The sequence below is a fragment of the Microtus oregoni genome, unplaced genomic scaffold, assembly GCF_018167655.1.
Source record: "Microtus oregoni isolate MIOR12 unplaced genomic scaffold, Mior012 000006F_ref0000085, whole genome shotgun sequence".
Lineage (NCBI taxonomy): Eukaryota > Metazoa > Chordata > Mammalia > Rodentia > Cricetidae > Microtus > Microtus oregoni.
In genome coordinates this window covers 31,950,857-31,974,183 of record NW_024543065.1, presented here as the reverse complement: position 1 = coordinate 31,974,183, position 23,327 = coordinate 31,950,857, and the positions used below count along the sequence as shown (strand labels likewise).

The 23,327-nt window shown below is 36.5% G+C and overlaps 1 protein-coding gene across 1 annotated transcript in view; it reads left to right on the top strand.

Annotated features, from left to right (window-relative positions):
- Positions 1-818: 818 nt before the first annotated feature.
- The window catches only part of Lin28b (lin-28 homolog B), a 93,944-nt gene continuing 71,435 nt past the window's right edge, over positions 819-23,327 (top strand). Inside the window, exons 1-2 of the mRNA XM_041654677.1 lie at positions 819-949; positions 8,097-8,278. Coding sequence (XP_041510611.1) covers positions 916-949; positions 8,097-8,278 — 216 coding nt within the window. The 5' untranslated portion in view covers positions 819-915. The remainder of the gene's footprint in view (positions 950-8,096; positions 8,279-23,327) is intronic.

Genomic DNA, 23,327 nt, shown 5'->3' with positions numbered 1-23,327 from the left:
TAATTAAATATATTACTACTCAAGTAATTTTATCTTTAAAATGTATTTGAAAGCTGAGTGTGGTGGCACCCAGTACTCAAGAGGAAGACAGATTTCTGAGTGCAAGCCCAGCCTAGTCTAAATAGTGAGTTCTAGGACAGCCAGGACTATAGAGAGAGACCTTGCTGCCCCACCCAAAAGTATTTGAAGCTAGGCACAGTAGGTCATGCATGTAATCCTAGAGTTTGCCTGTAATCCTAGGATTTGGGAGACTGAGGCAAAAGGATTGCTATGTGTTTGAGGCTATCAGGAGCTACATAGTTGAAACCCCGTCTCAAAAAATTAGAACAAACATTATTTGAATGCAACAAAAGATCCATGATATAGGGTTATAATTAGTTTCCCAGAACATGATTAATTCTTTTATGATTTATCTTCTAGAATATATTTGAATAGATAGTGAAATTTATCAAGAAACATGTTATTGTAGGTTAGGTAGATTTTTAACTGAAAAATAATGAGTACTTAAACCTTTAATCCCAGCACTGGGGAGCAGAGGCAGGTGGATCTCTCTGAGTTGGAGGCCAGCCTGGTGTACAAAGAGAGTGTCAGGATAACCAGAGAAACACTGTCTTGAAAAACCAAAACCAAACAGTCAAATAAAAATTTAAAGCTACATTCATAAAATTGTGATTATTGCATCTGAATGCTCTTGTTTTATTTTTGTAAGCAAGTGTCCCTTGATAGTGGTTTACAGATAAGTTTGTGGCAAGTGGTTATCTAGGCTGTTTTGTAAAGACCAGTTTGTAAGTGACTTCACAGAGTTAAAATGTGGACATTTCTTGTTTCTTAATGAGTTGTTAAGTTGCAGAAGCAGAATAGGCAGCTACAGTAGTAATGACTTGAGCTCTCTTATTTTAGGTACTTCCGAAGAAGATGAGGTCTTTCAACCAGGCTTCATCAGCCCCAGGTTAGTCTGTTTTTTAAATGAAATGTTTTACTTAATCTAATGCCTTGAGGGAGCAATAGAGGCATATGAGAGGACTTGACCAACCCTAAGGATTTTCCACTTGGGAAAGTTGGCGTCATATCCAGAGTAGTCTTTACAAGTGCTCTTCCTAGCACAGTTGTGTGGGTGGCATGCTCTGTTTGCCTGCCTTCTGTTTGACAGTGTTTGCCCTTGGGATTTTTTTTTTCTCTCCATAACTTGAGTAAGACAGATAACATGCTTAAACATGTATGGAAACAAATCCCTTGCTTATTTATTTCTGTGATTCCTGATAGATTCTAACATTTCTTTTGAAATAAAGTTCAGATATGGTAGTGTTTTCAAATAATTCATTGTATGTAAAGTGGACTTTCTGAGGAAGTTTCATTTCATTAATCCAGGGAGCTTTCTTTCTTTATTTTGCTCTTCATGTGTAGCTACCAAAATCTGCTTATTTTCCTATTGTAAATGGAATTGGTTGAAGTTAAACTCAGACGTAGATACAGAATTTTATTTTCTTTTATTATTGAATTTTGTCTGTAATACTCACTCTTATTTGATAATATTATGTTACTCTGGCATTTTCCCTAATGAATAAAAACCTGTCTGAGGTTAGTTGGTTTTTTTCCTTATCTTGTTTTTGAGAGAGGGTCTTGCTATGTGGCCCTGTGTGTGGCCTGAAACTTGCTTGGTAGACAAGGCTGACATGGACCACACAGAAATGTTCCTATCTCTGCTAGGAGTGCTGGGATTGAATGTGTGTGTGCCTGCACACCTGGCTCCGACTGAGTCTCAGATTAGCACCCCTTAAGAGTTGTGATACACAGATATATAATGATTCATAATAAAATGATATCTTATTATTAAGTTTACTATTAAGGATTGTATAACTAGAGAAAGAAATTATCAGCTGTTTAATGGAAAAGCCATAGCAATGCTGCCTTTTGGCAAATACTACTTTTGTGAAATAAAACTTAACATGTTGATAATGCTCTAAGTTTCATGAAAAAGAACATTGTTAAAATTTGATAGAAAATGTTAGTGTAGCATTTTCTCTTCTTACTTTCGATTGTGGGGCTTTTCTGGAGGTAAACTGGCATTTTTCTGTTTGGAAAAAATGTTCACACCAATGTGTTAAATGACTGCAATAAAGTTTCTTGTCTGCTTCCTCTTGTTGAAAAAGAGAGTTGGAGATGAGGTACTGCTTTCACCAAAGGGAGGTTGTTCTATAGGGTGGACTTTCAACAGAAAGGCTTTGACTACCTATGGGACCCTGGCATCATGCAGTTGGCGGGGAGAGTGAGTGAGCAGAGGCTGCTACTGGGTTGGTGGGGCTCCCCAGATTTTAGCTGGATGGTCTTGCTCTACTGCTCTCACTCTTCTCATTTTTCCCTCCCCACCTTTCTCCAACTTCCTATTTCTGTTATGCTAAGTAGACTCTCAGAGCAAATATGAAATAATCCTGAGAGCTAGACCACACTCTTTTCAGCTGATTATTTGTTTTTATGAGATGAGGTTTTGAATAATTAACCAGTAAATAATTTTAGCGGAGGGAGAATAAATACGTGTACTCTGTGTTTTTCATCTTATAGACTCAGACATTTCTATTTACTATAAAATGGTCTTTGAATTATGAAGCATACATATACAAGTAATATATGTGGAAAATAGTGCCTATATTTTTTCAAATTAAAGTTCTTTTGTGCTATTCTGAATAGTTATGGAAAGCTTAGTTATTACTACAAGATTATCCACAAAGTTACCATCTTAACTAACATATTTCAAGAAAATATTGAACATATGTTCAATATGTTAGAAAAGCAATACTCCATTTTTATTTCTTTTTATTGCAAGATAAAAATGTTACTGTAAAGAAATTTTGCTAGTTTTTCAAAACATTTTACAAAATGGTGGCTTTAAAATAATGCCGTTTATGAATTTTGTTGTTTCAAATTTTGTTTCATTGCAAAAGTACCTGACACCCCCCCCAAAAAAAACCTTTACAAATACCTTGTTTGTGAAATATAAAAGTGATTTAAACGAAAAACTTAAGATTTATGGTATAACAAGTTTTTCTGCTTCTACAATAGTCTCTGAGCAATATAGTTAAAAAGGTATTTAAGAAAAATTTTAAGAGATTTTTCACAATTATGAATAACTCTAAAAAGAAAAATTGCTTGAAGTCAGGGCATTTTTGTCTCCCGGTTTAGAAAAAAACGAAACATAACAAAAACAAAAAATTGTACGAGATCGGAATTTTGCTTTTGGAAACGAAAACAAACGCCCTCAGGTACTGGGGTACCTCTGCGGACCTACTCTGTCGGGGGCTGCCTTCCTCTGACACCCCGTTTTAATCCACTGACGTTACTCCCAGCACCTCGCTGAAACTCAGGGAGTGGGTGGAATCGGATCGGGTTTCCAAGACAGGCAGGTCAATAGCCTTTACCCAAACTACGCGGGAAAGATTACGCAGGGACAGATGGGGTCCCCATATCTACAGGCCTTGAGTCCCCTCCCGACCTCCGCTTTCCAGATCCTCCTGAGAAAGGCGCTGCAGACGGATGTGTTTGCTGCTTGCCAGCTCCAACTGCAGCCTCCAGTTTGCTCATTTTAAGCATGGCGGGTGGGGGCAGGGGCGGGGACAGTCAGTCACTTCACGAGTTTCTCTTGAGTTTCACCTTGCTTAGATGTAGAATATTCTAGCATCTCATAGGTGCAATTATAAAAGATACATTCATAAATTAAGTAAAAAGTCTGTATTGGGGTTAATGTTTTGTCCTAGTGGTGAAGATAAGGATTTTGTTTGTTTGTTTGTTTTGAAGAGCAAGATGACAAATGTTTTAAAGTGCCTTAGACATCAACTGCCTTCTGTGAAGTGACTAGGTTTCTAGAGGGAAGGTGGTGGAATGAGGCATAAAGGGTCGAGGGGTAGGACACAGAAAGATGAGGAAGTTGCTGGAAGAAAAAGGAAGGAAAGGGCAGATATGCTGGCCCTGGAGTTGGGCTTGGGAACCCCGGGGGCAGGAGCAGCACAGGAAAGTGCTAGCTGCTGAGACAGAGTTAGGGCTGGAGACCTCTCCTTACTTACAGAGGACAAGACAGGTCCAGCTGTGCCACAGCCCCTCATCGTTTTCACAACAACCAAAGCATTGTTTATGCTTTAGTAGAAGGCACACAGTCTAACAGTGTTTAACAGTCTTAACAGTGAGCAAGGATGGAGGTCCGAGCATTATGTTGGGGAGTAGTTCAGATGAGAAAATGTGTACCACCTTTAAAAACTGGGAAAGCTAAGTGTGATAACCAAAGGACATGTGACAGATTGCTTTCATCTCCTCCGTCCTGTGTTGAGCTGAGGAGTCCATGTAGGACTTGAGCTAATTTTAAAGACATTTTGGAAGAGCTATGATAAATCAAGTTGTGAAACATTTGGCTTTTGAAGGTTTAAAACATGCATTTTAGTCAAACGCAGGTCTTTCTGGCATTAAAAACAAGTAGGAAATGAGAAAAAAATTAAAACCAGAAGACTTGAGAAGGTGACAAATTGAAAAGCATTGTAGGAGACTCCTAAGAAGCATTTTATATGAAAGAAGCACTCTGAGCCTTAAGAGCTTATGGTCAGTTTTTAAAAAGGCTCAAAAGATTTGGGGAAGGGGCAGACAAGAATAATCTACTTAAAAGACAGTGCCATAGTTCTGAATTGATGAGATTGTGTGTCTCCTTTTCTCTCCCTTTTCAACTTCCTTCCTGTTTCTTTTTTGCCTTCTCTTACCTCTCTTTCCCTCTCTTTTCTCCACCCCAAGGTATGTAAATGGTTTTTGCCTTAAATTCTTTGTGAATGAATTTTAGAAGTTTTCTCAGGGTTCCTAGTTGGAAAAGCCTTCTATAGAACTTGAAAGGCTGATGTCCCGCTCAGGAAATGAATGAATTGATAACCTCTGACACCAGTGACCAGTCTGGTGAACCCTATTTTAATGCTTTGAATACTGGAGGCCCCTAATCAGGCACAACTGTGAATCCCATAACTGTACCATCCAATGTGGTTCAGCAGTGGAGTTTCTACCTTACATATACTGTCAATATATCTGAAATTTGTCAAATTTAAGAAGATAAGGACTCAGAATCCACTTATATATTGTTGTTTGAGTTACTAGTAAACTCTTAAAAATACAAAACAAATTTGTAGATAAAATGTAACCCACCGTAAACAACCCAAAATTTACAAGCCTGTTAATTTTATGATACTTTTGCATAAATAATAGCATTATCCCAATTTATATGAATACTTTTTAAAGTTATTAGATATAAGCGTTTTAAAAATGTAATTCTTTAAATTACAAAAAATAACATTCAAAATTATAATATATATTGTAACAAGTATGGTAGTAATCCATTTCTATCATTAAAATACTGTTTAGTAAATGCTTTGTTAGCAAACAACCTCTTCAGAATGTGGGACTTGTTAACTTGGAAAATCGTTTGGATTTTTTAGTTTTTTTTCTCTCCACCAGCTGGTACATTGTTATCCTTCTCAAAATAAATAAAAGCTTGCCTCCTTCCTGAGAACAACAAAAGAAAGAAACTGACAAAAAAAAAATCTTTCCTAATTGATCAGTTTTGATTGACACCACTTATCACAAACAGCTGAAAATAATTTCTTTATGCACTGATTATTTTCGGATCTGAGCCAATTAGTTTAAATTTATTTTAGTTTTTTCAGTATGAGAAGGGGTGTTAATAGGTGTATGTGGATTTTTCATAATCCCAACATTTTAATTTGTGTGAAGCACTGTTAGAATGTGGGATTGCTTGGAGAGATGGGGTGAGGGGGCGCGAGCATGGTGGGGGAGGGTCAGCGGGTAGCTTTGAAGAAGGGAAGTGGTATCTACAGTTTTTCTGTAAACTGCTTGTTTAAGAAAATGGGGGATGGGGCAGCAAAAGACTGGTGGAAGCCTTATAATGTTTCAAAGCAGATAATATTTTATATTTTAAAATAGAATAATTTCTAATTAATATGCAATATTTTTGAAATATTCTATAAGGTGATTAATATTGTTATAAACATGATAAATCCAATTTGAAAAGCAAAAGGTGTTTTGATGCAGGGGGCCAACAGGAAGGGACGGGATGAACCCACCACGTTATTACAGTCCCCTGTATTTGAGCGTTCTGCTTGCTGGCAATAGACTTCCAAGATGTCAGAGTCCAGTTAATATTACACCGATTTACCTTTCCCCATGTGCCCTCTCCCCACCCCAGCAGTGCAGCCTTTTTCTCCCGCTGTCGCCTTTGCATCCCTCTTCACCTCCTCACACTTCTCCCCTCCCCCTCTCCCTGAGTCTCCTGCTCTTGGGGAACAATCACCACTGATTGAGGTTCTCTCTATGTTAGGCTGGAAAACTGGGCTGTTATTTAGGAAGTCATTAATCACATCTCCTCCCCCGGAAAGAGATGGCGGAGAAACCTGTGAAGTACAATTTCTTACTATACCTCTCGAAAATATTCTGAAATGAACAGCACTATTTGATAGGAAATTAGTAGTGATTTTTTTTTCCCAGTAGGATTTTATTTTACATTTAAAAAAAAATTCAGGTTGGAATTAGGTGTGCTTTTGCTTTTGGCAGGTTTATGTTACCAATATCTTAAGTTAATGGTTAATGTAATTAAGTTTAAATTTGGGCTTAGGAATTGCATTTTCTCCCCCACGAATGAAATATTAAATTAACGTCCCTAAGGTGGTTTGGTGCTATGGAATAACAGACTGCCTGTGCAGTGTGTGGGGGATCATAACGTCAGTTGCTTTATTTCAATGGCTCCCCTATGAGATTAGAAAGGCTTGTGTGTGGAGCACGCGTGTGCAAATACCGACTGTCGCTTTTCTAAACCAGCAATTCACAAGGACCCTTCGTTGTGTTTAAATAGTACAAAATTAGCATTCTGATTAATCATAAAGAAGCGTCTCAAATTGTCTTTAAGAAAACACGTTTGAGTTTTCCGTGTTCATTCATAAATTATTTTGATGTCAGCACAGATGAAATGGCGATTGGTTATCTCTTCCTCTTGCCAGCCCCTTAAGGATCCGAGGTGAAATTAGTAGCAAGAAAGCATGTAATTGACAAAGTCACGTGTGCTCAGGGGGCCAGAAACTGGAGAGAGAAGAGGAAAAAAAATCAAAAGGAGGAAAGCACATTAGACCATGCGAACTAAATTTGTGATCGCACAAAATCAAGATGCTAGACGGATGCTGAAGACCACTCCGGTCCAAAGGGAAAGTTTTCATCTCTCGAGTGTGAAGCTGAGGGCCGGTGGGGCAACATGGCCGAAGGTTAATTTTCTTTTCTATTGTTTTACTCTGATTTCTTTCTTCTTTTCTTCCCTGCTTCTCTCCACTACCCAGTTTCTCACCCCTTCTCGCCTATCCCCCTTTACCCTAATAACTGGGCATTACCTCCCCACCCCCTCATAGTACCATGGGGCTTCGGCAAAAACCTATTGTTACAGATCTCCAAAATGTTTTGTACCGCCCACACTGATTCACAACTTGGAAAGCTTTCAGGGGGCTATTGTTTGATTGTGTGCGTGTGATTGCGCGCAGTTTCAATTAGTGAGTCCAAGAAAACTTTTATACACCTGCCCCCTCCCCCATTCTACCCTAACTTTAATTGAAAGTTAGGGGGAGGGGAATGAATGCACATTGCAAATAACCCGGGATTCCCTCTGCCGCATGTGCATAAACCGGCAGCCAACCGTCCTCAGGATTTCTCTTCCTGTTTGCTAGAAAAACCAATCTCTCTGAAAAACTGCTCTGTGTAAACTGGAATAGTATTAGGTCAGCAGTATGTGAGTGAAGTGGCCCAGGCTGTAACTGTAGAATGTTACCGAGCAACGGAGATAGATGAGAAAGTATGCGGATGTGCAGAAACGTGGAAGCTGGTGTGAGCGATGCAGCAGTGTGGCTTCCTCTCTCTGCTTTGCCTTTAACCCTTTTCGTTGTAGATAATTTTAAAGAACATTTATCAACTTTTTGTTTTCTAGCTTCTCTTCTCACAAGATTTTATTTATTTATTTATTTATTGGTTGTGCATGGTGTGGAAATGCAGACTAACTGACTTTTTGTGTTATTCCATGTCAGGCGGGGCAAGCAAAGGTGAAGAGCCAGAAAAGCTGCCTGAGCTGGCAGAGGAAGAATCCCAGGTTCTGCATGGAACTGGCCACTGTAAGTGGTTCAATGTGCGCATGGGATTTGGATTCATCTCCATGATAAACCGAGAGGGAAACCCCTTGGATATTCCAGTGGATGTATTTGTACACCAAGTAAGCCAGACTTTTTAATCCCTTCTTTGCCGGGATCCATGTGTGGGAGTGTGGGAGTTGGTCTATAGTTATGTTAATAGATAGACATAAAAATGTGCTTTTAAGTAAGTATATTGAAAGATGAAAATATTCGTTAAAATCAGATGATTGTCCAGATTTTAGGGCATGTGCATGTTTCACGGATTGGACTGAGGTTGATGTTACTTAATAAACCTTCCCTTCATTAGACAATGAAACCTCATTTTTCTAGCACCCAATATTGTTGGCTTCATATTGCCTGTGCCTAATGAATGAATGGGAAATGCAGGAAAAAACTTCCCTGGATCCTTGAGAGTTCTCCAAAAGTCAGATAATTTGCTTGTTGTAAGAAAGTATAGGTAACCTATATTTCAGATGCCTCTAACGACAGTACCACCTGTACTGTGTCATCATCATAGTCATTTGCAAGTTGATGTCAAGATAATTTGGTTTTATAATAAAACAATATAGGAAATTGATAATGAAGAGTGGATTTGAAGAAATGCCAGAAAAGATTCTTGGTAATCAAACTTTTTAGAACTGTTTCATCTGTCATTGATCCAGAGATACTGTCTCTTTAAGAGACTGAACTTAAGAAAAAAAAGAGTAGCCAAAGGCTGTTTAAAAATTGATAGTTGGTTACATGGTAAAATTCTACAGTTGAGTTATAATTTTTAAAAATGCGTAATACCAAACGGAAGGTCATTGTTTCCCATTAAAAAATTTTCCCCAGGAAACGATAAATACCCTTTGCTCGTAAATCCCTTTCTATTAACTAATTGCTTCAGAATGGGGAAGAGTTTACAGTTTGCAAGTGAAGGAAATAAAAATTCTGTAGTGGGGTCTTGGACTTAAGAGACTTACGAGGAAAGAGGTTTGTTTTGGTTTACTCTCTAAAGTAAAAGAAACTGGGTGGATTTTATATTGCTTGTTGACTAGTATGAATTCATGTCTGAAATACTGAAATTACTCTGCTAAAAAATTTGATATTGTGTTATTTGTCCTTGGTAACATTTGTACCACACTTCCCAAGGAAGATCATTTTAAATGATCATTCTAATGGATTATTTTAATCCATACCAGGCAGAACCTAGGAACCCATTTCGTTTAATCTTCTGTGCTCTGGTGCTTGGTAGCTTTCTGATTTTACTGTGTGGTTTCTATTTTCCTTTCCTATAGACCTGGCTCCTCTTATTGGCTGTTGACAGTGGAAAGATAAACATGATCTGTGAAATGAAACAATTTAAGTAGTAAATAGGTGCCTAAATATAGCCTACTAAGTCACATATGCTGGTATACTTTCTAAAAATTTTTAGATTGAATAACTAAAATTGATAAATCTATTTTCTTGGGCTCTTCTTCCCCTTTGAATTTTTTTTAGATTGTTAATTTTTTTTTACGATGTCATAAATTTGTTTTATAGATGATAAATGAAAAAATAGCACTTTTTTCTTTGTTTCATCACACCGTGTTAGAATTTGGTTTCATTTCTTTGGGTTTTAAAATATATTTTAAAAAGAAATAGAAATATATTAAAATAGTAGCCATTTTATTAAGCAGTGTTATGCTATGAAGCATCCCCTTTAAACTGTTTAATAGATATGTGATTAACATTCCTATGCACATTGAATTAAACATATATTGCTGGGAAACTTCATATATCAATTGCAGTTTTCATAGTAAAAACATTGATTCTTAATATTTCCCTCATATATCTCTACATGTGAAAGGACAGTACTTAAATGAAGGCTCTTAACTTTTAAAATTGAGATGGACAAATAAGTTACACATTACATGAGTTATTACATTGAAGAAGACAGAATTCCTGCTGTTTTTAGTCAGATAAAGTTAGATGGTTGTAAATGGAGTATTTAGGGACTGTGAACATCCTTGTACAATCAGGTTGTGGTTTAGGACTATTATATAATATTTTAAAAATACTTTTTAATCTAGCTATTAATTTTAATATATAAGCCTTTTAAAAGCTGTGCTAGTTTTTTATGTTAAATTTCCTCTATTATATTTTTATACTAGTTTGCTATAAAGAATATCTATAAATCATAATTGGAAATTTTAACCGTTCAGCTATACCAGTGTTCATGAAGTATTGATATCAGGTTGGCTTTTTAAAATAGTTTATTATTTTTGTGTGTCTCTGGGTGATGTGTGTATGGTTGTGTGTGTTGAGTTGCTCTTGTGGAGTTGGTTCTCTCCTACCTTGAAGGTGTTAAGCTCAACTTAACTTAGTTTGAGGGACAAGTGCTTTCCCTGTTGCTCCATCTTGCTGGGCTTGTTTGTACCCAAAAGTACATGTGCCATAGTATTCCAAGCACATTATTTTTTTTTTTTTTTTTTTGGTTTTTCGAGACAGAGTTTCACTGTGGCTTTGGAGCCTGTTCTGGAACTAGCTCTGTAGACCAGGCTGGTCTCGAACTCACAGAGATCCACCTGCCTCTGCCTCCCGAGTGCTGGGATTAAAGGCGTGCGCCACCACCGCCCGGCTCCAAGCACATTTTTAATGTTATGTATTTGAGGAATCAAAATAAATGATTTAAGGGTCTTTAATCTTTAAAATTGATGCCAAGGGACCCAAGAATTTTTCCTAAAGGTATTTTCTACAAAGACATATATAGCTTCTTTATTTCATAGCAATTTAGTTGTTTTAATAGGCAGTTCTTTGTAGTAAATTTTATATGTAACTCTGTAAATTAGTTATATGATTGTATTTAGAATACAATGTTGATATTAATGTAATTATACTTGTAGTTCTTGTGCTATCTAAATCCTGAAGTTGGACATGTTCATAGGGCTGTGCTTTCCCTGTCTGTAGATAACATAGGCAGAAAAAGTGAGATTTAACTGTTGGAAGATTGTGACCATTGATGGTTTAAAATAACAATCTTCATATGATTTTTACTGTTAATATCTATTTTAAGTGATCAAGTTTTTATGCTATGTATTCTGACTCATGCTAATAATGAATCGTTAATGATGTTCAGTAACATATTTTATAAAGAACTATCAGTGAATAACTATTAAATTTGAATTTTGTCACATTTCATTTCTTTTAGCTTATGCATGCTAGGCAAGCATTTTGTTACTGAGCTCCGTATGTCCCCATCTCATAGCAATTGCTCAAGAATCTGATGCAAAGAACAAAGATTTGTCCCAGTTGATGTACAAGGATCCTGGTCAAGGGTTTTACCAAGAAAATTCATCAATTAGAATACCATTATTTTATAAGTGCTAATAACTAATACCACCCATTTTTAACTTCAGCTTCAGGACATCCAGCATTCTTTTCTGGCATGTCTGTGTATGTGTGCATGCATACATAAATAAAAGTAGGTAAATAAATCTTTTTAAAAACCTCAGAAAACATTTGAATGAATTAATAATATTTAAGCCTGATATGATGATGCACACATTTGATCCCAGAAGAGACTCTCTGAATTTGACCTCAGCCAACATGTATAGTGAGATCCTGTCTCAAAAGAAACAAGCAGAGTTGATATTAATAATACATGAAGACGTTTAATTCATTGTTTTCATATTTCAGAGCCTTTCCTAATATTATATTGCTAATGAATCACATTTAACTTTTGTCATACTTTAGCATGATTACATTTTTCACATGTTGAATATATGTGATTGTTTTCAAGGCTATTTAACTTGCCCTTTACCCTTTCCTAATGTAAAGGATCAAACCCTGGAGCTTTGGACACACTAAGCAAACTCTACCACAGAGTTAAGTGTCCAACCCCAAATACCAGTTTTAAAAACATTTAACTGGATGTGGTGGCTTATATTCCCAGAACTAAGAAAGGGTCATCTTAAGCTTGAGGCCAGCCTCACATGAAACTCAAAAAAAAAAAAAAAAAAAAAAGAAAAGGAAAGTTTTTTTTTAAACTTTTACCAAAACTTCACGATAAATTTTCTTGGTTCACCAATTCAGAAAATTGGGGTATGCTACAATACTTTAGAGCTGTGTAGTCATTTAAAGGCATTTAAAGTAACGTTTGGCAAATTTTTAATGTAACTTGGACGATACTGAATACTTCCATTTTGGTTTTGAAATATGCTTAAAATTTTAGAAAAAATGGCTGTTTTAAATCTAGACGTAAATTAGGTACCTATTTAAAATATTCTTTTTCATTTCTTAGATGTTTTTGTTTTTCTTGTTTTTTTTTTTTTGTTTTTTGGTGGGGTTTTTTTTTTTGTTTGTTTTATTTTTTTGTTTTGGTTTTCGGGACAGAGTTTCTCTGTAGCTTTGGAACCAGGTTGGCCTCAAACTCATAGAGATCTGCCTGCCTCTGCCTCTGCCTGCTGAGTGCTAGGATTAAAGGTGTTCACCACTACTGCCCGGCTGTTGTCCGCTTTTTCTTTAACATGATGTCTTCTCCTGTTCTCCCCCCCCCTCCTTTTTTTAATGAACCCAGAGCCATGTACATGTGAAGAAGGAGCTCAAGCACTGAGTATATTCAGTGTGTTAAACATGTCTTTCTTTGAGAGCAGTTTTAGGTTCACAGCAAAATTAGGAGGAAAGTATGAGAATTTTACACATACCTCCTTTATCCACACATGTGTAATCTCCACCAGCAACATTTCCGCCAGTGCAGTGCTGCATCTGTTAACAGCTGGTGAACCTAAGCTGCCTTTAGTCCTCCAGGAATTGAGATGAGGCTTAGCCCTTAGTATTGTATGCTGTGGTTATTTTTATTCACCCTTTTAAATGACTGTTCAAAACATATGAAGACAATACTTTTTTTTTAAAAAAAAATAACTAAATAGATACCAACCCTCTTTATCTGGTAATATCTAATATGCCTTTCACTTCCTTCTGAGCTTTTAGATGTCATAGAAATTTAAAAACTTCTTAACCCATATTCAATATAGTAGGTAAAAACAAGTCTTGCAGAACATGGATATCATGCCTATTGACCTAACTATGCTCAGGGGCCAAAGGTGTGAAGAGCTTCCATATCGATCATCTTTAATCTGAACATTCTTTTTTTTTTAATATTTATTTATTTATTTATTATGTATACAATATTCTGTCTGTGTGTATGCCTGCAGGCCAGCAGAGGGCACCAGACCCCATTACAGATGGTTGTGAGCCACCATGTGGTTGCTGGGAATTGAACTCAGGACCTTTGGAAGAGCAGGCAATGCTCTTAACCTCTGAGCCATCTCTCTAGCCCAATCTGAATATTCTTTAACATATGATAAAATATGTTGTATAGTGTTGGTAGCTTAATTTTTATTACAGTGAACTTGAATTTTTAATCATAGTTTTACAATAAGTAATACTGTTTAATGTATAACATTTTTATGGTAAGTAATATTGTTTTACGTATAACACACCTATATTCCTAGCAGCTTGAGAGGCTAAGGTACGAAGATCACTGGACCTAGAAGTTCAAGCCTAGCCTAGGCAACAGAATAAGTTCTTAACCAAAATGGACACAAACTGTTGGAAATATCAGGGTATAAACTGAGGTTTGGAAACAACTTGGCATATAGATATTTTTGTTTTAATAATTTGTTGTTCTGTGGGATTTTTACCTATTTTTCAGATGTGTATAATTAGTAGAGGAGAGTGCTTGCTGTGCAAGCGTGAGGACCTGAGTTCTGATCCCAGGACCCTCTTCAAAAGCCAGGCCTAGTCATGTGCACTTGGAAGTGCAGTTCTGTGGGGTTTCTTACTGGCTGCCAGCCTAGCTCCAGGTTCAGAGAAAGACTGTCTCAAAGAAGGGGAACATTGACATAGCAGCACACCTCAGATTCTTTCCTGGGCTCCACATGTTCACATATATGCCACATGCATCTGCTACATCCAAACACATACATTTGTCACACTTTTCAATAAGATTTCATTATTATTATTATTATTACTCATAAAAGAAGGATTTATTTTTTTTGTTTGCCATTAATTTTGTTATTTACAAACTCAAAAGGCTCTACTAATTTTTTGGGGGAATAACTGATAGAAAACAAATCTTAGGACTGGCATATTAATTCATATTAATTCAATTGTAAAGCTGAGGCAGGAAGATCACCAAGTTTCAGGCCTGCCTTGGATACCATCCTGAGATGGTATATGGTGAGTTCCAGCCTAGTCTGGGTTACAGAGGTAAACCCTGATTCAGAAGCAAAAACAAAACAAAAAGTAAGACTTTTTTTTAAAAATCTTTTTAAGCTATATTGAGGGGCAGGAGAGATGAGATGGCTCAGTACTTAGGAGCACTTGTTGCTCTTCCAGAGGACTCAGATTTGTTCCCAGACCCGCATGAGAGCTCACAACTTAGAGTTGTAGGAGCTCTGACAGATCCAGACGTCATGTCAAGTACTCATCACAAACGGTTAAAAAAATAATGAGTTAAATGTATTGTTCTTAATAGTCTTTTAAAGAATAGTTTTTAGATTTCCTGCAGAGAAACTTGGTCTTGCCAATTTACTGTGGCACTAGCAATATACCTTGTTTTTACCAGTTGCCTTTTAAGTGTTTTGTTAAAGACATTTTACTTTTTTTTTTTTTTTTTTTTTTTTTTTTGGTTTTTCGAGACAGGGTTTCTCTGTGGCTTTGGAGCCTGTCCTGGAACTAGCTCTGTAGACCAGGCTGGTCTCGAACTCACAGAGATCCGCCTGCCTCTGCCTCCCGAGTGCTGGGATTAAAGGCGTGCGCCACCATCGCCCGGCTAAGACATTTTACTTTTAAATGTTAAATTTAGCATAAATTTGTGACTTTTGTTAATTTTAAAATTGTACTCTATTTAAAATATCACTCCAAGATATAAATTTATATTTATAGTTTATGTTATAGGATCTAAAGATTTCAAGACTTCATGTAGTTTTTTTTTGTTTGTTTGTTTGTTTTTTGTTTTTTCCGAGCGCGTGGATCTAAAGATTTCAAGACTTCATGTAGTTTTTTTTTTTTGTTTGTTTGTTTTTTGTTTTTTCGAGACAGGGTTTCTCTGTAGCTTTGGTGCCTTTCCTGGAACTAGCTCTTGTAGACCTGGCTGGCCTAGAACTCACAGAGATCTCCCTGCCTCTGCCCAAATGCTGGGATTAAAGGCATATGCCACCAACTGCCTGGCTTCATGTAAAATTTCAAATGACTTTTACTTTGGCCAGACTTTGCTTTTCTTCACTTAGCAATGAATTCCTTCAATTATTAACAATAATGAGTAGAATGTTTATAGATCCTGCAATGCCTAAATTCTTTCATCTTAACATACAACAAATGAGTTTTCTTTAGGTCAGTCAGTAATGAAGGTGTGGCAACATAGTTGTGTCTATCCCTTTAAATACTTAAATCAGTGATAAAAGTTTAGATAAGCTTTTTCTCAAGTATGCTTTCAATGTAATGTAGAAAAACTGTTGCTGGCAAAATAATTACGCCTTTCTGCAACAACTTTAATTAGATCCAATTTCAGACACATACCTGACATAGTTGGTTCACTGTAAATCATAAATGTTAAAGTGAATGAGTCCTTTTCATTTTTTAAAGAGTTTTCTTTTTTAGAATTTGTTAAAACTATAGCAAAAATTCATAGTGTTGACTTTACTTTTACTAGGTATTTGATGAAAAGAATTTAGTTGGTTATTAAAACTAGGGATTTATACATTTCTCCCTTTTAGCTGTTTCCTCCCTCACACCATTGAAAGTTTTGAATGGTGAGGAATTTGTGCCCTTTGGCTCAGGTTGCAGACCCCCTTGATTGAGTCAGAGAAGCCTCTGTCAGGACTATTCTTTGCTTATCTTTTCTTGAAGTTACTTGTAAATCCTGCTTTCTGTTCTAGGAAAAATAAAGTAAAAACAAGCATAAAACCCACTCTTTCTATTGGATGTATAGAAAGCCTTTAGTACTAAATAGTAGTTGATGGTTGATTGTGATATTGCGTGAATTAATTTGCTGTCTTGTTTCATTGAGTCGCAGTTTATTTGATGTATATAATTTTATTTAAATAACTTCTGTTGGCAGTATAAACATGTTGTAGGATATTGGCACCTTTGAAATGTAGTGACAACTTTGGAGAAAACTGAATTAGTTAATTTGGATTATAAAAAGGCCCTGATATTTTTGTGATGTATTTAATTTCTAGCATTTATCCTGACTCTTTCAACTTTATGTAGTCAGTGAGATTATGAACTGTGCCAATAATGGCGCAAAGATTTTACATCTAGACTCAGATTTAAACAAACACAAAACACTTTGTTCTTATCTTGGTATCCCCTAAAAGTATATAGCTCTGGTTCCAGACCTCAGGACCACCCATTACCCTGGACATTGGATACTCCTATTTACTCAAGAGGTTTGTGAAGTGGCTGTGTGCAGTGGGGGATGGGTGTCTGTTTGTGCAGAGAACCACAGATGATTTTACCAACAGAAACATCAACATTGCATAAACTGCAAAATTTCTACAAAATACTTGTTATTTTATCAGTGCTTGTTGTATTCATTTTTATGATTTCAAAACTTCTAGTGACTCCTTGTAACCTCGGTCCTCACAGCTTTCTAGCTTAAAGGGCCAGTCCGTTGGCCTTGGGTTAATACCAAGCTTTTGTTTCTTCCTATAAAAAGAAAGAAAACTTTCTTTCTCTTTGATTGCTTAAGTTTAATGATTTCTTTTTTAGCCAATCTGGCTGTGCTGAAGTCAGTCTCAAAATGAACGAGTGTCAGAGTTTTTAAGTTTATAGGAAAAGTTTACCTTAATGTACCTCTTAATTTACTTGTTATGTGGATTGATTTATACCTTTTTAGGAAGCCAAAATATTTATTATTGAATAGATTCCTAAAAAAACATTTAAAATATTTATTATCATTGTGTGGGGGGAGGAGGTAAGGCAGTGTGTCTGGAGTGCAGAGAACAAAATTATAATTTGTTGAGTCTGTTTTTTTTCTTCCACATTTATGTAGATTCCTGGTACCAAACTCAGGTAGCTTATATAGCTTATATAGCAAGGGCCTTACCTGCTGAGCCATCTTGTTGGGTTCTAAAATAATACTTTTTAATTGATACTAGCATATTCACTTTTTATCAGTTATCTCTTGGCATTATTTGAAGTTTTTAAATTATAACTGATTTCTCAGAAGTTAAGATGTAAGAAGATAAATGTAAAAAACAAGACAACTGATACAAATGTAAAAACGTATTAGCCATATGTCTGTATATGTAAGATAGTGTAGCAGATGTTTGAGAAAGTACATCTATTTCAACATCATTTCATCTTGGAGTTAAAAGAGAGTAACTGCCAATCCTAATGTGACTTATTTATGATCTATAATCTACTGAAAGCCATTAAATATTTAGACTTTGAGCTGTTTTGGTTTGTATTTAGAGTTCAGATACTTGAGTTGTATTTTAAATATTTATTATTTTTATTTATATGTATAAATATTTATGTGCATGTATGTCTGTTTATCACATCATGTTGGACCCATAGTGATCAGAAGAGCATCAGATTCCCTGAAATTTGAATTTTCGGTCGTGAGCCTCCATGTAGATGCTGGGAATTGAACTCAGGTTCTCTGAGGAAGAATAGACAGTATTGAGTTGTATTTTAAACATTATCACTATCACCAAATAATGAATGATAGTTTTGAAGCAATAATCTTCTTTTGTTCCGTTTTGCTTTTTTGAGACAGGGTTTCTCTATGTAGTCCTGACTCTCCTGGAACTCATTCTGTAGACCAGGCTGGTGTTTAGCTCAGACATACACCTGCCTCTCTCTCCCGCATGCTGAAAATAAAGGCATGTATGTACAACCACTGCCTGGCCGTGAAGCAATAGTTTCTGTCTCTCTCTCTCTCTCTCTCTCTCTCTCTCTGTCTTTCTCTCTCTTGTGTGCGCGCACATGCGCGCGCGCTTTTTCTTATTTTCTTACCCTGTTTTGTAAATGAATTCATTTAATTTTATGTGTGTTGTTTTTTTGGTCTGTGTATATATCTGTGTGAGGGAGTCAGATCCTCTGGAACTTGAGTTACAGGTAGTTGTGAACTGCAATATGGGTGCTGGGAATTGAACCAGGGACCTTTGGAAGAGCAGTCAGTGCTCTTAATCATCTGAGTCATCTCCTCAGCTTCGAAACAATAATTTCTTAAGATGTACCTTTGACTGATTTTTAAAATTTTTTCTTTGATATTTCTATGTAAGTGGGTAATTTTAAAGATTTTCAAGAATGATAGGATTTTAAAGTTGAATGCATTTTTGTTTTAAGTATTTTATCTTAATAAAATATTCTATTGTTACATAAAATTTTTCCTAGCATTTTCATAGACTTGTAGATGTTAAAAGGCAATTATATTTGATTATATGATTTTGTTACTAGCCCATAATTTAGTTAACCAGATTTATAAATATGACCTTTTATGTGTTTGCATTATGTATTTGCATTATGTGTTTGTATTATTATGATAAATAGGAAAGAAAAAAATCTTATTTTCAGTAATATGTTTTATGATGTAAGGTATAAACCACCTAAAAAAGCTAGATGAGAGATTGTTATGTTGCACAGAGGGCTTATTTAAGTGTCTGTTAATGAATGGGTTATCAGTTTTAAAAAACTAGGATCTCGGATAAAGTTTGTAATTAATGCATTAATTAGTCTATGTTTCTGCCCACATTAAAATGCATACTAAATGATCAGTTTTTACTTTTTTTTTTTTTTTTTTTTGGTTTTCCGAGACAGGGTTTCTCTGGTTTTGGAGCCTGTCCTGGAACTAGCTCTTGTAGCCCAGTCTGGTCTCGAACTCACAGAGATCCACCTGCCTCTGCCTCCTGAGCACTGGGATTAAAGGCGTGCGCCACCACCGCCCAGCTATGATCAGTTTTTTGTTGGACATTAGCAGTCTTTCAGTTTCTATTAATTATATCTTCATATAATTGTGTTACTTCAGTTGATTTCTTTTTTTTAAAGATTGATTTACGTTTATCTCATGTGTAGAGGTGTTTAGAGATGACCTTGAACTCTGGTTCTCTGAAAGAGAACTCTTAACCTCTGAGCCATCTTTTCAGCCACAATGGGTTGGATTTTTTTGTTAATTTTAATCTTAAAAAATTTTAGTTTTAGGGGCCACATTCAGTCTTAATACCCATGTTTGGTGGCTCACAACCACCTGCTAACTCCAGCTGTAGTGGTTCTGATGACCTCTTCTGGCCTCTGTAGTTACTTGTATGTACACACACACACATACACACACACACACACACATTCACATACATACACTCACCACATTGATTAATTTAGAATTTCAGTTTTAAATGGTAGATTAAAGGAATTATACAAATTATTAATTCATTTTCTGTCTACCAGGGAGTCCTTATACTCCTGAGTGATGATGTCTTTCTTAGTTGTAGTGATGAGCGGCGGGCTGTGTTCTTGCCACCTGGCCGCCCGCATGGCTTATGCCCTGAAATAATTACACGGAAACTGTATTCTTTTAAACACTGCTTGGCCCATTAGCTCTAGCCTCTTATTGGCTAGCTCTTACATATTGATCTAACCCATTTCTAATAATCTGTGTAGCCCACAAGGTGGCTTACCAGGAAAGATCTTAATCTGCATCTGTCTGGAGTGGGACAATCATGGCGACTCACTGACTCAGCTTCTTTCTCCCAGCATTCTGTTTTGTTTACTCCACCCACCTAAGGGTTGGCCTATCAAATGGGCATAGGCAGTTTCTTTATTAATTAACCAATGAAAGCAGCAGATTAGAAAGAAATCACTCCCACATCACTTAGTTGTCTCTTTTCCCTACTCTCAATTCATTTTGAGAAGGAAGCTTGAGGTCCTAACTCAGAGATGTTAGAGAAGAACAGTCTCACAGCAACTGGTGTCTATCTTCAGTATGTGTTCCCTTCCTTAGAGAAGAGATATCTATCTATCTATCTATCTATCTATCTATCTAATTTTTGAGACAGGGTTTCTCTGGATAGCCTTGACTTTCCCGGAACTCTCTATGATCAGGCTGGTCTCAAACTGCAGAGATCCATCCGCCTCTGCCTACTGAATGCTGGGATTTATAATTTATTTTTGATATTACTTCTTATTGCTGTCAGAAAAAAAGGAATCTATTTTGTATTTTTAAGTCCTGTGAACTCAAATCTATTCCTTTTTTCCTCTTAGTTAAATTTTTGATTTCTTTTTTAAAGACTGTGATCAGTGATTTCCTTAACATTGAGGTAAAGGGTTTGTTTTAAATAGGTTTCTTGGATGATCAGGTAGTTTTAAAATTTTTGTACGCTGCTATCTCCTAAATTCTCAAAGAAAATAGATAATGCTTTACTTTGGATCTTCATCATTGATCCTCTAAGGACAATGTTTATGGGTTTAGCATAATTTTATCAGCAAGTCTTTGAAACCATAGACTTATAGATAGACTACTTCTTTAGAGAGACTGTTTATGACATTGCTTTTTTTCCTCCAGGATGAGTAAGAAGATGTAGATAGATTCAGTGGCATAAAGCATACATATGATGACCATGGTGTGAGATTCTGAAAGGCCTTCCTTTTGTCTGTTGTGCTGTAGATATTTCTGCTGAGCATGTCTTCTCACAGACATCTATATGCATTTAGTTAGGTCTGTTGTCCTTTTGACAGTAGTGTGAAGAACTTAAACAGTCTGATCCTGTAATCTTACAATTAGCTGAAACAAGATTTTAGGTGTCATAATTTATAAATGAAAAATAAATGATTACATAATGCTCATTCATTTTGTTACTAAGGAAATTGGGTTTTTTTTTCCCCTCTTGCTTTGGTTCTTAGTCTTGTTAATAAAGAATTTAGAAACTGACTTGAAAAACTGAGTACAATTTTACTAGAATTTGAGAGCAAAACAACAGGGCCGAGAAGCTGTAAATCTTGACAGCTGCCAGGAAAAGGGAAATGGGTAACAGAAGAGAGAAAGGTAAGCCTTTTATTTTAGGGTCTAGAAATGAGGCAGACTTAGTAATGGAGGTCAACAAGCAGCCACATGGTAGAAGGTGAGGAGAGCTTCAGAGAAGAGTGATACAGTCCAGAGCATCATGGTAAGCATGCCTGTATTCAAAAGAAAAAGATGCAAAGAAGAAAAAGAAAAAGCTAGATTTTGTGAGTCAAAAAAGTGAGTAGGGTCTGACATGCTTGGTGGAAGCTTTGCAGGGGCTTGCAAGGAAGAAGGATTTATGGGAAGGGTGAGTACACTATCTCATTGAGGGACTAACCATTCCTCCACTCTCCTTAGCATGTTTTTAGGTAAAAGACCTTTTGTGTGGGGTGTAGACTCTTGACCAGGCGAGTTCCAACTGGAGTGCTCTTAGTGCTCTTAGGAGGAGACCATCCTATGCTTTCTTCTAATCTTCAGAGCTGATCAGAACCCAGGCCCAGAGGCATTGCCCCTCTTAAAGATTGGCAAAGCTGATGTTTGCCTTTCTAATGTCACCAGAGAAACAGGACATAGGGTCTTGAGCTGACATGGGGGAAGGTGTTCATTCTTTACAGTCTGTATAATTGCTAGAACATTTAAAAATTTTAAAGTATCTACATATAGGCAATAAAAGTAGCAAATAGCTAAGTAGATTTATGGTCATACAAAGATTATAACTGTATGAGTAACCTTTTAGTAGAGTCAAATTCAGATAGCAGTTCCCATCTACCAAAGGAGACTTTTCTTATTACTGTCAAAGGGACAAAGGGCTCTCTATGGTGTCTATTATACCAGAGTGCCTACTAGCCTCCAGGCTCCCTCAGTGTCACAGGTAACCTAGCTGGTCTCTCTTACCCAAACCTCTCTGGCTCACAGGCTTTCCTTCCCAGTTCATGTTCTTTTTAGAACCCTGAGGTTTTGGCTATACTCTCCCTCTTTTGTCTTCCTCTCTTGGCTCCCTCTTTCTTAGTCTCCCTTGCACTCATTCTCTGTCTTCCTCCCTTGTTTGCTCTTACATTTCCTCTCATGGCCCTGTCCAGTCTGCTGGCCATGTTCAGTCTGTTACTTTCTCTCCCAACTCTGGATTCTTCCAGATGCCTCTGGCTGTATTTCTCTCTCATATCTACAATAAAAATCTTCCCTTCAACTGTGCCTTGGTCATGGGTCATGTTCTCAGTTTATATGATGCCCTCCCCCAGCATAGTTCTTTTTTAAATTGCTTTTATTGTTGAAATAAGATCTTCCATTTTGTAACCTACCACTTCTGTTTGTACCAAGCAGCACTACCGTCAGCCCCCAGTTTCTTTCTGAGTGAGTTGTTCCTATCCTGCATTTCCAGCATGAACTGGGGCAGGAGCAGGGCCCTTTCTTTGAGATATTGATTTGTCTGGAAATGTTTGCTTCCTACTTACAAACGTAAAACTCTGTAAATATTGTGTCATTTGTTCTAACTTCCTTATGTTTTGTTTTCTTGTTTCTTCATTACATAGGTGACTGTTTTGTTTCTCTTTTTGTATTTTAGAAAGTATTGTCTATTTTTTTTACTTAATTTGTTTTTTATTTTGTGTTCATTGGTGTTTTGCCCTGGGTGCCTGGCCCCCTGGACCTGGAGTTAACAAACAGTTATGAGCTGCCAAGTGGATGTTGGGAATTGAACCCAAGTCCTTTGGAAGAGCAGTCAGTGCTCTTAACCACTGAGCCATCTCTCCAGTCCCAAAAGAAATGTTTAAAGACTATTCCTTAAGTAAAAATCGTAACAAGATTTTTTATATATGTCAGAGGATTGGGAAGTAGAGTTTTAATGTTGAGATGTTTTTGCATTTTTTAAAAACTTTTTTTTTTGAGATTATTGTCAATCACATTTCATCTTTCCCTTTCCTTCTTCCAAATCTTTCTATATACCCCTCTTTGCTCTTTCATTCAAATACATGGCTTCTTTCCTTCCTTTCTTCTTTCTTTTCTTTTTCCTAGATAGGGTTTCTTTGTGTATCCCTGGCTGTTTTAGAACTTGCTGTTTAGCCCAGGTTGGCCTTAAACTAAGTCCTCCTGAGTATTGGAAGTACAGTTATGTTTCATGATGCCCACCTTCTCAAAAGTTTCTTGAGCCAAGAAAGACAATTACA